This window comes from Haliotis rubra, unplaced genomic scaffold (assembly GCF_003918875.1).
Source record: "Haliotis rubra isolate DU_JTF1 unplaced genomic scaffold, ASM391887v1 Scf565, whole genome shotgun sequence".
Taxonomy (NCBI): Eukaryota; Metazoa; Mollusca; class Gastropoda; order Lepetellida; family Haliotidae; genus Haliotis; species Haliotis rubra.
The window spans coordinates 676,517-694,157 of record NW_025767263.1 but is presented as its reverse complement, the minus strand read 5'-3'; the positions used below and the strand labels follow the sequence as shown (position 1 = coordinate 694,157).

At 38.4% G+C, this 17,641-nt stretch overlaps 1 protein-coding gene across 1 annotated transcript in view; it reads right to left on the bottom strand.

The window, feature by feature from the left end:
- Nucleotides 1–2,280: 2,280 nt before the first annotated feature.
- The window catches only part of LOC124254135 (mitochondrial import receptor subunit TOM40 homolog 1-like), a 30,009-nt gene continuing 14,648 nt past the window's right edge, over nt 2,281–17,641 (bottom strand). Inside the window, exons 4-7 of the mRNA XM_046688012.1 lie at nt 16,997–17,102; nt 6,788–6,919; nt 5,291–5,476; nt 2,281–2,873 (exon numbers count right to left, since the gene is read on the bottom strand). Of these exons, the coding sequence (XP_046543968.1) occupies nt 2,734–2,873; nt 5,291–5,476; nt 6,788–6,919; nt 16,997–17,102 (564 nt within the window). The 3' untranslated portion in view covers nt 2,281–2,733. The remainder of the gene's footprint in view (nt 2,874–5,290; nt 5,477–6,787; nt 6,920–16,996; nt 17,103–17,641) is intronic.

The following is a 17,641-nucleotide window of genomic DNA, read 5'->3' as shown; positions in this document are numbered from 1 at the left end:
TCTGTAAAACAAGAAATAAAATGGGTCTGACCTGAGAAACAATGAACGACCCAGCTGCCTAAATTTGAACATGTTTGGAAATTGGGAAAAATTATTTTGTGGGCTTCATGTAAGTAGACAGTAGTATGTTCTGGACATCTTGCAAACATGATTGAGTTTAGTTTTATGCCGCACTCGTCCTGTAAACAGATCCCGACACATGCAACAACTGACATAAATGGAATGAGCTAAATATTACATAAAACCTATGTACATAAGGGCAGTGTTGCATAACCTAACATACTATCACAACTATTACACGCTTCACAATCAGTTAGGTCAACTTGTGGATACTTCATGTATGAGGGATTTGTCTCTGACTCCTAATTGCTCGTCATAGACATAAAGGGAAACAAATTTGAGGGAAATAATAAAAATGCCATTTCGATGATTGGGAGTATATATATATATATTATATAAGTCCAGATATTTGTGTCATCAAAGCTCCTTTAAACGTAATTACATCTTTCTCATTATACTGTCTCCGAGCTGATCAGTGATCAGTCCTTGTTGTACCCATTAATGCCGAGCGCCAGGCAGGGACCAACAAGTACCATATTTTAACATCTTTTGGTATGATGCGGCCGGGGATCGAACCTGCGACCTCCCGCTCTCCGGGCGGGCGGACGCTCTAACCACTACAACACGGAGATGGTTGTTGGGTTTGGAATGATCTGTGTACATAAAGGAGTTTTGACCAGTGCAAAAATCTGGACAAGTTTTATGTATATTGCATATTTTATATTTTCCTGCTGCAGACTGAACACATGCAATTATATAACCCCATAACCTCCAATTAAACCACTCCATTAATTGCAGTTGTGTAAAACTGCATTCCCCTTCATAGGCTGTCATCTGCTGATATACATGTCCCCTCAAAACTTATCAGTTCCAACTATAGCATGAAATGAAAATCTTTAAATTCCAACCTGGTAATTTTTACTGAAAGACAATATACAATTATTGATCGTCTTAAATTCCAGACAAAAAATAACCACAAGAGATATCAAAACACAGGTGTATCCAATTCTAAAAGCACCTTTAGGCCAGACTAATTATATTTCTTGTTTTATAGGTCCGCGGGTCGTATTTTTTCAAGAATACAAAAAAAATATAAATAAATTTTCCCCGTTCGAAAAATAAAATCCTAATGTTAAAAAATATGGGTGTTTGCATTGGCTGGTGATTGTTTTTTTTCTCCCCCTCCTGCCTTTAGGTTTTCTGAGGACAAAAATCCGTAAAACAAGAAATATAGTTGGCCATGCTTCAGCAGGCAAATTGGGGGACTCTGAACAACTGTTTTATATCTATAATGTCTGAACTGGCACTGAATATCAGCCTCTGAGCAAGTCTAGACAAATCCCTGTACCATGAACATGTATCTCTTAACACGGCACACAGGTAAGTCAGTGTTTGAGATTCAGCATGGAAGTCAATGGGTCCTTGTCAGAAGGGTGTGGAACAAATCCTGCAGACAAACTTAAAAGACATCAGTTCAATTCTTTTATATTTCAAACAAGTACTAAATACAGGTTTGAAACAGCATAAATAAATATTGTCAATACGACCATCTAACTGACACAACATATTGTTTACTACCTTGTTCTGTTTTGAATCTTGTAACAGGCTCTCTGATTGGGTGATCAGAGTACCATGTAGCCAATTGTGTAGCTTGTAACAAATCACAGCACAGGAGTGGCTGTTCAAAATGTATGGCTGTCTTATGACTATATCTGAGTGATGCATTCAATGTTCATGGTGGAAAAAGCCAAGTAGTGCATATCTGTACACTGTTTCTAGACTGCTGGGAGATTGCTTAGTGCAGCAATAAACATTGAAAAACAAACATGAATAACAAATGTTTGGTTGTTTAATGTCGCACTCAGCCATATTCCAGCTATATGGCAGCAGTCTGTAAATAATCGAGACTGGACCATATCGGTTCAGATTCAGGAATGTCAAAATTTTAAACACAGTAAAATACCAATCTCGGAATGACAGCAGGCTTTGCCAAGACATCTTTTCAGGCTTATCGTGTAAAAGACTATCAACATAAATCATAGAGTTAATGATAGCCAACTTGGTATCGTTTAGTTATTAGGAGAAGTATATTTTGAATAAAACAGAAAAGGGTCCAAATGAAGTCACCATTTTACGCCACAGGTGGCTGCTGGCATGTTTAACATAATCAGCATTCTGAGCATAACTTAGAGCCCATAAATGAAGACGTAACTCTGTGTATTTTGTGTGTTAATTAAAACTTTATTTGATCACAATAGTTAATGTAGATATAATCAATGACAATAATCATTAATAATTCTTCAATAATATTTCCAATTATTGACCATTTTAGCTTTTTTCATACTTCCACGACTTTGCTGCACGACTTGGGTCCCCTAATTCAAATACTTTAACAGTAAATCCCCAAGACACAAGGACCCCACTAATTCCAAACACTGTAATAACAATTTCAGTGTAATCTGAATCAAAGTACACCATGCTGTTTCTCCCTCTATCTTCGTGTCACACAGAAAGCTATTTTCCTAACAAGCATGAATATGTGTTCCAGTTATGTCCACCCTGAGGAGTAAATGCACATGAATACAGTACTGTCCTTCACACATCACACATTCAGCTGATGACTAACACGCTTCATGTTTATTAGTAGTTGTCATCCAAACAGTATCTACAATGTCAACCCACAATGAGGCCAATGCCAAACCTAAACTGTGCCTTCACGTGGTTGGCATAGCCGCTCAGAGCAAATGTAAAGGGGAAAGGCAGAAGTTTCTTTTCCATCACTGCTCCTATACACCAGTTTGTGTCGAACTGACCTGAAACATTGAAAACATTTTTGTAGTCAAGAATGAGAGGTTGGTGCAGCGTTAATAGCTCTGCAGAAACATGTCTAATTTTATCATTTCAGCCATTATTGGTCAGGTGAATTGGGGTCTAACCAGTGTAGGAATCTTAACAGAAAATTCTACCAGACACCAGGACTGGTAACTCTGAAAACTGACCAGCCCTTCCCCAAAGTTGCCACACCAACTTTAATTTCACATTTCAGCTCAGCAATAACTGACCAATAGGCGTTTGCCTTAAATCAGTGTAATCAACTTGACACAAATTCCATGAAATTGAATCAACTTAATACAAATCTCAACTAATACATCTCAAGTGTTTTTGTCACAAAAGCAGTCTCACAGATAGGTTTTCATGATTACACATAAAATATGAGCTCGACTGTTGGGCTGGTAAGATATATTTTTTGCCAGCCCTCCACAGAATTAACCCGTCTCGGGCTTTCGGGCAGGCAGTAGTTTCCTACACTGGTCTAACATTTACAATCTTTGCACTTACATTGCATGTGACGCTGCTGTTCTTGCCTACTGGTTGGGGTGTGTGTTTGCTGTCCTAAATATAGTGAGTGATTTAGTTTTACGCCACACTCAGCAATATTCCAGTTACACAGCGGTGGTTTGTACACAATTGAATCTGGACCAGGCAATCCAGAGATCAACAGCATGAGCATCGATCTCAAATGTACTCATTTTTAAAGTTCATTTTCAGTGACAAGGCCACCGCTTGAACCACCAATTATCTGCTACGGCATACACTTGATACAAAATGAGTCAGTTGGGTTTTACGCTGCTTTTAGCAATATTCCAGCAATATCATGGCGGGGGACACCATATTGTACCCAAGCTGGGAATCGAACCCAGGCCTTCATTGTGACAAGCAAGTGCTTTAACCATGAGGCTACGCCACCGACACTTGATACAGAGGGCAGAAAGGTGATGTAAACTTTTAGCAATATTCCAGCAATATCATGGCAGGGGACACCAGAAATTGGCATCACACATCGTACCCAAAAGGGGAACCGAACCCGGAACTTTGGCATTACAAGCGAACTCTTTAACCACTAAGCTACCCTACTGCCCAAACTGATTAATGAGTAATCACTGGCATCACCAGACCTCACTATCCATCTGGCCACCTCTTTGCTGATCAGCTTAGGTTGATGGGGATTAACTCCACCCCAAAACCACAGACAGAAGAGCAACCAGATTCTCAGGCAACAACTAAATTCATCTCAACCATGTGTATAGAGGCCACACTTTATAAGTTCCATGTCCGACTACTAAATTTGAAAGTAATATCGCTGTATGAATGTCATCAAGTTAGGTGACAGTAATGTCAACAGTGACTCACTGCCTAAGACTTGATAGTTATTATAGCATCTGTGAAAAAAAACTATATTCACTTTTCAAAACACAGCTTGCCTCAGATGCTTTGGCCTGCCCATTCATTCAGTGGGTTTATTATTGATAACTAGTCCTCTGCTCATTAACGATTTTGGCATGACTGACTGACTGACTGACTGAGTTTAGTTTTACGCCGCTTTTAGCAATATTCCAGCAATATCACGGCGGGGGACACCAGAAGTGGGCTTCACACATTGTGCCCATGTGGGGAATCGAACCCTGGTCTTCGGCGTGACGATTTTGTCATGATCGTTGATCTATACAGAAGAACATTTTTAATGCTTCTCTATTGCAATAGATACATTTTGGTGAAAAGGCCAACAGCGTTAAGAAGCAAGTGATACTCAACATCATGGAGTGAATAAGTTTAGTTTTACGCCGCACTCCGCAATATTCCAGCTATATGGTGGCGGTCTGTAAATAATTGGGTCTGGACCAGATAATCCAGTGATCAACTGCATGAGCATCAATCTGATTGGGATATGATGGCATATGTCAACCAAGTCAGCAAGTCTGATCACTCGATCCCGTTAGTCACCTCTTACGACAAGGATGGGGGTAAGCTGTCAGGATGCCACTTTGCAGAAGATAGTTCATCTTTGACTGCTTTTACCCTTAAAAACTTGAGTGAGCGAGTGAATATGGTTTTATGCCGCTTTAAGCAATATTCCAGCAATATCACAGTGGGGTACACCAGAAATGGGCTTCACACACTGTACCAATGTTCGGAATCGAACCTGGGACTTCAGTGTGACGAGCCAACGCTTTAACCACTAGGCTACCCCACCGGCCCCTTTAAACACTTGAAGTATAATATTTTCAAGTCCTTTTGTTTTCAGTCTGGATCAACATGCACATCAGAATAACCTACTTGTACTAAACTAGCAAGCGAACATTGTGCATTATTTCATCCATATCAATGTCTGACACTGGACAGGGCAAAACCAATGGCTGTAAGCGTAAGCAACAACCCATCATAGACTTACCTCTAAACAGAACATTTGCATTTGGTATTTCTATTTGGTATCCTACAGTAGCCACACTTTCTTGCATCCTTAAACTGGTCTCTAACTCAGCTCCTATTTGTAGCGTTTCATTAATTTTCTGGTAGTAGCATGCGTGGAGATTCCCTGCTAACGGACTGACGTTTGCACTCAATGCCCACTGGTCACCTGTAAAACAACACAGGATAAGATAAGACAAGATATAACTATTATCCCGAAGGAAATTCTTTTTGTTTCAACAACGGCCTCAAAATGAATATATACAAAATTCACAAAAAAATATACACAATAATTACATGCACAAAATGAATGCTGATGATTCCATACAATTAACCACATAGGTAAAGAGGCTGAGTTAGTAGGTATCGCATGCATGATGACTATTCAAAAACATTTGTTGCATTAATAACACGAGTTCTGGATGGTATGAAGGACTGCCGAGCTCTGTTTGTGGGAAGGTAATCGAAAGCGGCGCCAGATGGAAGTATTCAAATGGAATGTAGTTCAGTTGCCTTTTTGACAATGGCTCGATATGAAATACTTTGTGAACTATCATCATGGTCACCTAATTTTAGTTGCCTTTTGACAATCAAAAGTGTGAAATTATCAGTTCATAGACAAAGGGAATCATAATAGCTTTGAAATCAGGGCTGACTAAAAATATCTTTTAATAATCATCACAATTAGTGATATAGTGATACTGTAGTGAAATAAAGTTTTGGTAGTGTTGAAAAAATCTTTACTTGTATTAATTTAACTCAACTTCAACTATTGAATAATAAAATTAATAGGTTACGTCTTCATTCATTGGTCAAGATGTCTCTGTGTTAGTAATCCATGCATAAATGGGCCACCACTTGGTAATGTCAACTGTTTTTTAAAATATTTTCTCCGGTATTTATTAGAGCTGTGACGATACATGGTAGTATCGATAATCGTGGTACTTTATCTGATGATAAATGAATCAATATGTTTTAACTGATCACTCGAAACAAGCAGTGATCAAGTTAGGTGATATGTATCATTGACCTAAAAATTGTTAATTTAAATTGGAAAGTAATATCGCTGTATGAATGTCATCAAGTTAGGTGACAGTAATGTCAACAATGACTCACTGCCTAAGACTTGATAGTTATTATAGCATCTGTGAAAAAAACTATATTCACTTTTCAAAACACAGCTTGCCTCAGATGCAAAGTTTGTAATGTTGACTCACTACCTAAGACTTGATAGAGTTTATATTCTAATACTCATTCATCCTAAGCCAGGTAGCACTTCAGTGAGTGAGTGAGTGAGTGAGTGAGTGAGTGAGTGAGTGAGTGAGGAGTGAGTGAGTGAGTGAGTGAGTGAGTGAGTGAGTGAGTGAGTGAGTGAGTGAGTGAAAGTGAGTCGTCCTGTTTTCAATTCTGTTTCTTGATTAATCATTAATCAATCCTGAACCAATATCAATCACGATTCTTCAATTGATTTTCAAATTACCCGTGAGTCTGGCAGCTAATGACAATATGGAGATCTCCTTCCCAGGAACCTGCTGGCCATATTGGTAGAGAAGCTCAGCACCCAGGTCCAACCGTGAGCTCACCCTCTGGAGGTACTGTCCCACACATATCCCTGAAAGAAAGGACAGCAGTCACATCAGCAAAATTAACTACAAAAATGTAGTTTCTAAGAGTAAAAACATTATACATATTTTGACTAATATTTACTTGCTTATTTCTCATTGTCGCAAAATGTAATGGATGTTTGGTGACTTCCTGTGCTGTGTTCCCCCAGAACAGAAAAACATCTCTCCCAAACACACCTTCACCTGAATGGACCCTTTCCCCTTGCACATGCACCAGAACCATGTAACCGGAGTGGCGGACAAGTTACACTCCGCATTTTTTAACAAATCAACCCAATAAATGTTCATTTAAGATCTTGTTCTTTGTGCAACAGGGCTGGTGGTCGATAAAGATCACCCAGATCGATACAAACCCACTCCACCTCCACGGCTTCCACATAAAATGGAAGTCTAACTACATGTAGTCTCAATCACATACAATATGTACCCCTCTGACAAGTTCAAATTGTTCACGCATCGTGCCAAAGACCTGGGTTCGACTCCCCACATGGGTACCGTGTGTGAAGCCTATTTGTGGTGTCCCCTGCCATGCTGTTGCTGGAATATGGCTTAACTAAACTACAACAGCTATGAATACACAATGCCATTTTGAAAGTGGTCAGATGTAACATGCATTATATTTGGGATTTGTCAGACTACATTAAATCATTTGCTTCATCCAATTTCAAGTAAGATATGAAAGAGATGACGTTTCAATGTTTGGCCGTAACGCCCTGAGATCGACATGCCTTGTGAGAAACTTTCAGATTATCATCAATACACTGGAAATCTATGGCATCCTTGTATATTATAAGTTCCATGCTTCTCTCGAAGGTAATACGGTCTGATGTATGCCTCTTTGTAGCAGTGTCACAAGAGCCGGGAGGAGAAGGATAACACTGCTACAAAAAGGTGTACATCAGACCGTATTACCCGAGGGAGAAGCATACAAGATATTTATCTTACTGCCATGTTTAATGTGCAAATATCATTTTATTTTATTTTGAAGATTGCTACCGACAATATGACATGTAAACAAAATGGCGTTTGCCTCACGACTGGATTTTTTAAATCAGTGAAACATATTCTGACAAGCTTAAAACTGCTATTAAAATGGTTAATAATGTTTAAGTTGAGTGTGTGATTGATGCAATATATAAAACAGTTTAAATAAAGCAGTCAAAGTCGGTAAAACAAGAAGACAAAGTCATCAATATCCCCCGTAATGGCAAAATACTCTTCATGATTATGTCTACGAGTTATGATTATGTCAAATATTTAGGGGTGTATATAGAAAAGTGGAAGGAGAGTATTGAAAGGTTTTTAAAGTTCTGCTCCAGAAAGGAGCACTATCACCAAATTCAGTCTATGTCAAACTTGTTGCCATGGAAATGCCATAAATATTTTATTCAGAAATCCAAAACTACCAAAAGGCACCAGTACACCACCAGATCTATCTATGTGCCAAGTTTGGTGAAGAAATAGTGAACGGTTTTAGAGTTCTGCTCCGGAAAAGTGCACTACCACACATTTCTGTTTTAGTCAAACTTGTTGCCATGGAAACGCCAAAAATATTTTATTCAGAATTCCAAAACTACCAAAAGGCACCAGTACACCAACAGATCTATGTGCCAAGTTTGGTGAAGAAATAGTGAACGGTTTTAGAGTTCTGCTCGGAAAAGACAAATGTGCGGACGCGGATGAGGGACGCACGCACCCACCCAAACAGAGACGGAGTCCATTTTGATACCCCCCGAAAAACGCGTTGCAGGGGATAATAAATGTGTACATAGTGAACTAAAAAAAACAGCTAATCATACAGTTTTCGAACTCCGGGCACTGCATGCGTCATATTTTGACGTCATATGATTGTTAACGATACAACTTCTTGGTGGAGAGTTTGGCGGTTACCATGGCAGCGGGTAATATTTTTTCCAGTTGTCACCCTCCTGGGAGAGGTGACAAAGAAACTTGTTAAAGCGTCATTGACCAATGAAATTAAAGTATTTTACATGAAGGTGAGATAATACTTTATATTACAGGTTTATGATAATCCTGACCTTTTGGAAAATATTGATGTAATCAAGTTAGGTGACAGAAATGTCAACAGTGACTCACTGCCTAAGACTTGATAGTTATTATAGCATCTGTGAAAAAAACTATATTCACTTTTCAAAACACAGCTTGCCTCAGATGCATTGTTTGGTTTATCTTCCATTTTTATTTATTATTAGTGACAAGTTATCAGTATTTAACATGTGAACAACAGCATCAAAGAATCCACAAGGATTTCTGCTGGAGTAATCTTGGACATTAGGTAAACCAACTTAGGCAAGAGTGAATCATGAAATTGTTGCACAAGTCAGCAAAATTATATTCTATGTGTGATACTGGACAAGATGAATTTCAACTACTAAACATAAATAACACTGTTACAGACTCAGATGGCAATACTGCCACTCACTACCCAAGTTCTGTTATGTATAAAGTCTGTAATCTGTAAACAAATCAGCATTTGTACAATGTGGTAAACAAATAATAATAATAATAATTCATTTATATAGCGCCTAGTATCAATCTGACTAGTTGCTCACTGGACGCTGTAATCAGAATCTGATTATTATTAACCCAGATAACCCAAGCTGCCTGTTAGGCGCTAGAAGGTTATAGTCACACGACTTTATCCAACCGGGTACCCATTTTCTGTTGGGTGGACAGAGGCAATTTTGAACAAACTCACTTGCCTAAGGTGAGACCACATGTATCACATGTGCTTTGTTGTGGGACAGGACTGAAGTCCTAGAAACTGAGAGGTCTTCAAATCCATATGACACTTAATCACATCCCTGTCTTTGGTGAAAATATCAATACAATCTAAAGATGTCATCAAGTTAGGTGACAGAAATGTCAACAGTGACTCACTGCCTAAGACTTGATAGTTATTATAGCATCTGTGACAAAAAACTATATTCACTTTTCAAAACAGCTTGCCTCAGATGCGTTGCACTACATATGTTCTATTTATTCTTTATCGTTGGCCAATATTCAACAAGCAAACAGCGTCAGTATCATTAAGAAATGGCATCAAAATAACAAAACAATCTTCTGAAAAATGTGAGGAGCCTTATACATGGGCCCATGTTAAAGCATGGGAGTTAAGATCATCTCAGTGCTACGACTGTCGTAGACATAGGTTAACTGCAAATTTCTTGCCAGACTGATTTAAATAATAATGGATTTATATGATTTATATAGCACCTAGTATCCACAAATAGGTGCTCACTTTGACAAAATCTGAAAAAGTCAAGCAACGTAAGTGCAGACAAAGTCCATAGTCTTGTGAAAGGCAATGCGAAAGAGGTGGGTTTTGAGGAGACACTTGAACTCCTCTTTGGATATAGCTGTCCTAATCAGGGCTCCAGATAATTATTTTGACTCAAGGGTATTTCACTTTCAAATTAAAATTCAGGAGTAAAATAGCGAATGGAAATAAAAGTAGGAGTATTTCACAGGTTGCACGTTTGTTTTATTTTTCCTTGCTCATTGTAACAGTTTTCCTGTCAAAAAAAACTCTACGAGTTTCCTTTGGTTAGTCATTCTTACTGCAGACAACAGGAAATAAATGACAATGAGCGTTGAGCTATTGCTCATTAAATGTTTTCCTACGCTGGTGTAAGGCCATCACGTAATCTACAGTAGCCCTACAGCTGTATTACTACTTATACAGATCAGAAATGCTGTGATAGTAACGCTGTTTAAGGGCAAGCTTTTAAATTGTGAACCGAATGCGGATTAGAAACATTGATGGCGATCAAACAGAAAAACTCGACAATCTTCGCTTCAATACAGACAACCAACACTATTGAGATGTCTTAAGAGCGGACGTGTAGGACTGAAACAATATTTAGACAGGTTTGGTTCACGCATGTAAACTCATATTCTGAGAAAGTTGTGAGCATATTTCACTCACTGATTTGACTTTTTATGCGTATATCCGAATAATCTATGTGTAAATTACGCAGACACCAGTGTAGGAAAGATGTAGAAAATCTAGCATGTCCACAGGACTGGCAGGTCAAATTTTTTACCAGTCCTGCCAAAATCTAGCCTGTCCTCCAAATATAAATAAAAGACCTTCTACAGTAAATATTCAAAAAGGTTATAATCATTATATATATGTCATTGGTTTGCTAAAATTGACCAGACATGAGGACGGACTAGATATTTTTTAACCCGTCCTCCACAAAATTCACCCGTCTCGGACGTTGGGATGGGCTATCTTTCCTACACTGCAGATACGCATCTTATCTGGGGCCCTGCCTAATTGTGAAGGTAGAGAGTTCCAGAGCATGGTACTGCAAACTGAAAAAGCGTGATAAGACATCACGGAGGTGGAGAGAAAATGATTGAGTTGGTGATCATTGGACGATCGGAGTGATCATTCTAGGTCGTGAAAGGATATCGGGTCCTTCAGATATGATGGATAACTTTCATTGAAGAGACAATCATGAGTCATGCAGCAAATCTTGTAGACAATGCGAGAGGAGACAGGGAGCCAATGCAAGGCTTTGAGTGAGTGAGTGAGTTTAGTTTTACGCCACTCTCAGCAATATTCCAGCTATATGGTGGCAGTATGTAAATAATCGAGTCTGGACCAGACAATCCAGTGATCAAGAGCATGAGCATCGATCTGCGCAATTGGGAAGCGATGACATGTGTCAACCAAGTCAGCGAGCCTGACCACCCGATCCCGATAGTCGCCTCTTACGACAAGCATGGGTTACTGAAGATCAATCCTAACCCAGACCTTCACGGGTACGCAAGGCTTTGAGAACTGGTGTACTGTGATTTTGGGATCTTGGAGATACACCTAGCTGCTGAGTTCTGAATCCTCTGTAGCTTGAAGATGACTGAAGATTTGCAAACAGGGCATTACAGTAATCAATCTTGGAAGACATAAGACACAGCATCAACAGCTTCTCTGTAGGTGTACCCAGAAGGTAACACACTTTGCTGCTATGGAAACATGCTCTGCTAACAGGGATATGTGAGTATATGGTTATATCGTAAAGGGAGACATAAAATCATAATTTTGAAACATTTCTTTATGATCTGAGTTTGATATAGTTTCTGTAGTTATTCATCATTCAGAAACAGACAACATTTAATTCCATGGAGATTCATAAATGTCCTCAAGAGCGAAACAGACAATCAACAATGACTGGCTGAATTAGGCTTGACATTTTCCTCTTGCATCTACGATCAGTCTGTATTTAAATAAAATAAATACAATTTGATCATCATGATGCAGATGTGATAATTTTCATGTTTCATGGTTATTTTTTGTTGTTGATTATGCTAACATGGCAGCCTAAATCATTATTGTCAAGAAGTTGGTCAGGAGTGCTTATTACTTATTACAGAAAAGAATTCACAAGGAGGAATTCATGTCATAGATCTTGGAAACTGGGTCACAAAGCTAACAGGATCAGAAATGCATTTTACCTGAAACAAAAAACTAGTCCAAATAATGAGTGAGCAAGCGAGTTTAGTTTTATGCCACTTTTAGCAATATTCCAGCAATATCATGGCAGGGGACACTAGAAACAGGCGTCACACATTGAACCTACGAGGGGAATCAAACCCTGGTCTTCAGCGTGACAAGTGAACGTCTTAACCACTAGACTAGCCACCACCCCAGTCTAAATAACGATAACACAAACACACATTAACATTCAACAAATTGGTTGGGATAATGATTATGTCATCAAAAAAGACACACACAATGATGATGGCGATATTTTAAGAAGCTCAATCTTAAAGTTCTGAATTTGATATTTATCATTCAGAAACAGATCTGTATCAAAGCACATTTAAGCGCCACTCGTCGCATGTCAAATCGTTCTTTGCCACCATTACCCCTGCCAGCTTCCGGTTCAACAAAGTGAAGGAACAGGGGACTTCAATTTAAATCTGCTTTCATTTACCCGTTACGCCAGAAGTGTTTTTGTAGAATAAATGTTACGAAAATTCTAACAACAGGACGGCAGGTAAGAAAAATAATCCCCAACAGTTTAACGGTAAAATTATACCATATGATTTTTGTGTTTAATTTCTGCTTATTCTTGTTCCTTCACTCCGTTGAACCAGAAGCTCGCAGGGGTAATGGAGGCGAAGAACGATTTGACATGCCACAATTTGCGCTTGAAATGTTGAATTAAATATATTGTACGTGAGTAATTATTAAATATGAGGTTGGAAATCTGAGAACACAACTCTGTGAGGAAATGAGTGTCTGTCTACCTTTGATGATGGCGATATTTTATGTCGATATTAAAAATATTTTTCGAACCGAAGCGAGGGAAGCACGTTGCCAACCTTTGCTCGCTTCGCTCGCATATGGATAGAATGGTCACTTTCTCTTTGTTGCGCAACCCTAAGTGCGCTACAATTTGCCTGTGATCAAAGAAATTCCATGTAACCTCGTAAATGTCCTCAAGAGCGAAACAGACAATCAACAATGACTGGCTGAATTAGGCTTGACATCTTCCTCTTGCATCTACGAACAGTCTGTATTTAAATAAATTAAATACAATTTGTTCATTATGATGCAGATGTGACAATTTCCTCGTCTAATGCTTGAAAGATTTTGACAAGATGGTAGCCTTTACAAAGCGGCTATCATTTATTAACCTTCAGACCTTTAGGTATAATTTCAATTCACTGAATAAAGAAAGCAAGTTAATTAGAAAGAGATCTGGCTTTGATTGCGACCTGTATCCATAAGAAGACCTAATCTTTCGATGCACCAGTGCTTAGTCCCACCATATTGTTCCTATTGCAATGAGAAGCATGAAAACATACATAAATTTTATTTAAAAAGCAAACAAAAATTGATGATGTATTGCAAATATTTGCTCTATTGTTCTGTCACTAGGAGTTGTAACTGCAACAACTTATATTTTCAATAATCACAATTTAGTTGTTTCTGATCAGTTACCTGCTCAATTTGTATTAAAAACTGTTGCTCTTATGTTAATCAGGCATGAGAACAGCCAATTTCAATTTTGAAGGAAAATTATTATAAGTGTCTACGGCACTGAATGCAATGTGCAGAAATTACTGATGCTGATCTCAAAAATGACTCAAACTGATATGTAAATACGCAGAAAATTCTCTGGAGAACGTATGATGCAGAACAAATTTCCCTTGGGACAATAAAGAATTATCTTATCTTATCTTAAATACGCAGAAAAATCTCATGCCTGCTTAATTATCACAGTGTTGAAAGAGAACAAGAAAAGAACACTTTGTCTTTCTATTACATTTATTCATTCCTTGTAAAAGAATTTAAAAGTGTCATCAAGTTAGGTGACAGAAATGTCAACAGTGACTCACTGCCTAAGACTTGATAGTTATTATAGCATCTGTGAAAAAAACTATATTCACTTTTCAAAACACAGCTTGCCTCAGATGCTTTGGTTGTTTATGTTCTTTTTAGTCTTTATTTTCAAAGCCTGTAAATAACTAAGCCTTGACCAGACAATCCAGTGATTGACATTACAAGCATTCAGGGGTGGAAATAACCCATTGCCCGACGCCCCAGTCCAGTGTTGTTTTCTGTCGGGCTAGCAAATTAGTATGTCACGCTGTACCAGCATCCAATTGACTTTCCAATGTTATTTATGTTGTTTATTTAAACAATCAACAAGGAAATCAGCCAGTATAATGGAAAAATTATCAGGGCAAGTGATTTTACATGTGCAACTGTACCGGAGTACACTAGCAATTTTAAAGTTATTTCCACCCCTGAGCATTGATATATGCAATTAAATTGCCCACATGGGTACAATGTGTGAAGCCCATTTCTGGTGTCCCCCGCCGTCACATTGCTGCAATATTGCTAAAGGCGGCATAAAGCCATACTCACTCACCTCAAGCTTGTAGCTAGGGGTGGGTATTGCAGGGAATGTTTGTTTTCTATTGTCACAAGCCTGCCCCAAAAGTAGTCTTAACAAAAATGTCTTGTGATGTCTAAAGTCTCAAACCAGCAGACAGTAAATAGTCCAGACAGTGTCTGAAAACGAGAGCAGTGATACATGTTTCGTGACTTGATGGCACGGAAATAAATTCAGGGACGAACTCTTTAAATAGGACTTGCATCATAAATGTTTTTCTCTCCTCAAATAACTGATCACTCCGAAACAAGCAGATAGTGTCATCAAGTTAGGTGACAGTAATGTCAACAGTGACTCACTGCCTAAGACTTGATAGTTATTATAGCATCTGTGAAAAAAACTATATTCACTTTTCAAAACACAGCTTGCCTCAGATGCTTTGGTTTATTTGCAGAAACCATCGTGGAGTGTATCGACACATCATGACGAAGTCAAGTGATGTTATGTATTAAAACCTCAGGGTCAAATATATTTATAAAAATGAAAGTATTTTGAACATCAGTGCAACAGAAATATTTACAATTTATGAAGGTTGCAGATCAATTCTATATATCTGATGTAATTTGCTAATTTTGCGAAATATTTAAATTGACTTGCATCAGAGGACTTAAACATTGTTATCAAACTTTCCATTGGATCAGATTATGTTCAGAGGAAAATCAAAATATTATGATCAAATATTACGCATGTCGGGCAAATCACAAATTACAGTCAAAGACCTGCGTAGAACCCTTGATGCGTGGAAATTACATCTGTCTCTTAAACGAAGGCTTGGACCCACTGTATTCCATAGCTGGCCATCATTTTATGTCAAACATTGGGTAACTCAGAACTTACACGGGTCCTTTAACTGCACATGCAAGTTACATAATAGAAAGGTGAGGTGAGGTGAAATTGGGTTTTACGACATGCCTGAGAATATTTCGCTCATATGACGGCGTGCATGCGTGTGTATGTGTATGTGCGGCTGCTTGTACTAGCCCAGACTTAAGCTGGTTTTATAGCGCTAGCCCACTGAGATACCATGCCGCAGTGAAGCATGAATACCCCATTCAGACACATTAAACTGACTCCGAGCCAACCAGTCCTTGTTGTACCCATTAATGCCGGGCGCCATGCAGGGACCAACAAGTACCATATTTCAACGTCTTTTGGTATGACACGGTCGAGGATCGAACCCGCGACCTTCCGCTCCCCGGGCGGACGCTCTAACCACTACACCGGAGGCGGTCAGTGGCACATGTAAAATCACTTGACCTGATAATTTTTCCACTACCGGACGATTTTCTTGTTCATTTTTTAAATAAACAACATAATTAACACTGATAAATCAACTGGACACCGGTACAGCGTGATATACAAGTTTGCTTGCCCGACAGAAATAATTATTTATTTCCACCCCTGACCCATGTAGGGAATCATACCCAAGTCTTCGGCATACTGTGCTAACACCGTGACCACAAGATTACCCCACTATTTCCACTACTTGACAGCCTGTAAACAATTGAGTTACTGTTAGACCAGAGATGCCAACCCTAATTTAGCCCAATTAGTATTTTGGCCAAAAATTGGCCCAAAAAATTATTTTTGGCCAAAATTAGTATTAACTTTTCCAAAGAATTTTGATATTAAACAAAAAAGATATATATAGTCTAAGACCTTGTTATTAACATTGTACTCACCTAAATCAGTAGTAAGTATCCACATATAGCTTGATAATGAATAAAATGTGGTTGAAATTTATTGTGTATTGTACTGTTTTTTCGTAAGGAATGTGATAAAATCGTATGGGTTGGCATCTCTGCTAGACTAATCAGTGATCTACATTTTGAGCAGTGCTATCATGTTAAGATGACATGTAATCCACTCATCACCGATTATGGCTGCCATCCACTCGGCTTGTATGAATGATTGAGTGAGTGAGTTTAGGTTTACGCCACTGTTAGCAATGTTCCAGCAATATCACGGCAGGGGGACACCAGAGATGGGCTTCACACATTTCACCCATGTGGGGAATTGAACCCGGGTCTTCCACGTGACAAGCAAACGCTTTAACCACTAGGCTACCCCACCGCCCTTTCAGCTTGTATGACCTATATTATCCCAGAAAGTCAATCATATACGTACCTGATTCATTTATTGGATCGATGTTCCCTAATGTCAGCGATGATGTGAAATCTGAACCCTTGTAGTCAGTAGTTAGTTGCGAGGCTACACATTTATTATTTTGTATCTGAAACAGATAAAACAAATGTTCGTTTTGTTTTCTTGATGTTTAGGCCAGACCAATTTTATTTCTTGTTTTACAGATTTTTGTCCTCTGAAAACCTAAAGGCAGGAGGGAAAAAAATAAATAAAAATCAATAGTTAAAATAATTTTCCTTTTAAATACTAAAAGTATTTATATTTTTGGCAATTTATGAAGTTTATATCGGTCAAAAAACAATAAAAAAAAGTTTATTTTTTGTAAGCTTACATTTTGGCCAGTAAAAACATGATTGTTTTTGAAGCGGGGGAAAATAATTTTTATTTTCTTCTACTTATTCTTGAAAAAATACGACCGGCTGATCAGTAAAACAAGAAATATAATTGGCCTGGCCTTACTGAGACATATTTTATCTGTGTAACAACAGCCTGTAATTAATTAAGTCTGGATTGGCAATGAAGTGATATATGCAGGGCTCAGATAAGGGCCATATCAGCGTATGTACGGATATAAAATATGCACGATACGGTAGGAAATAATTTAGAAAGCGTAGCAGATACGCACCA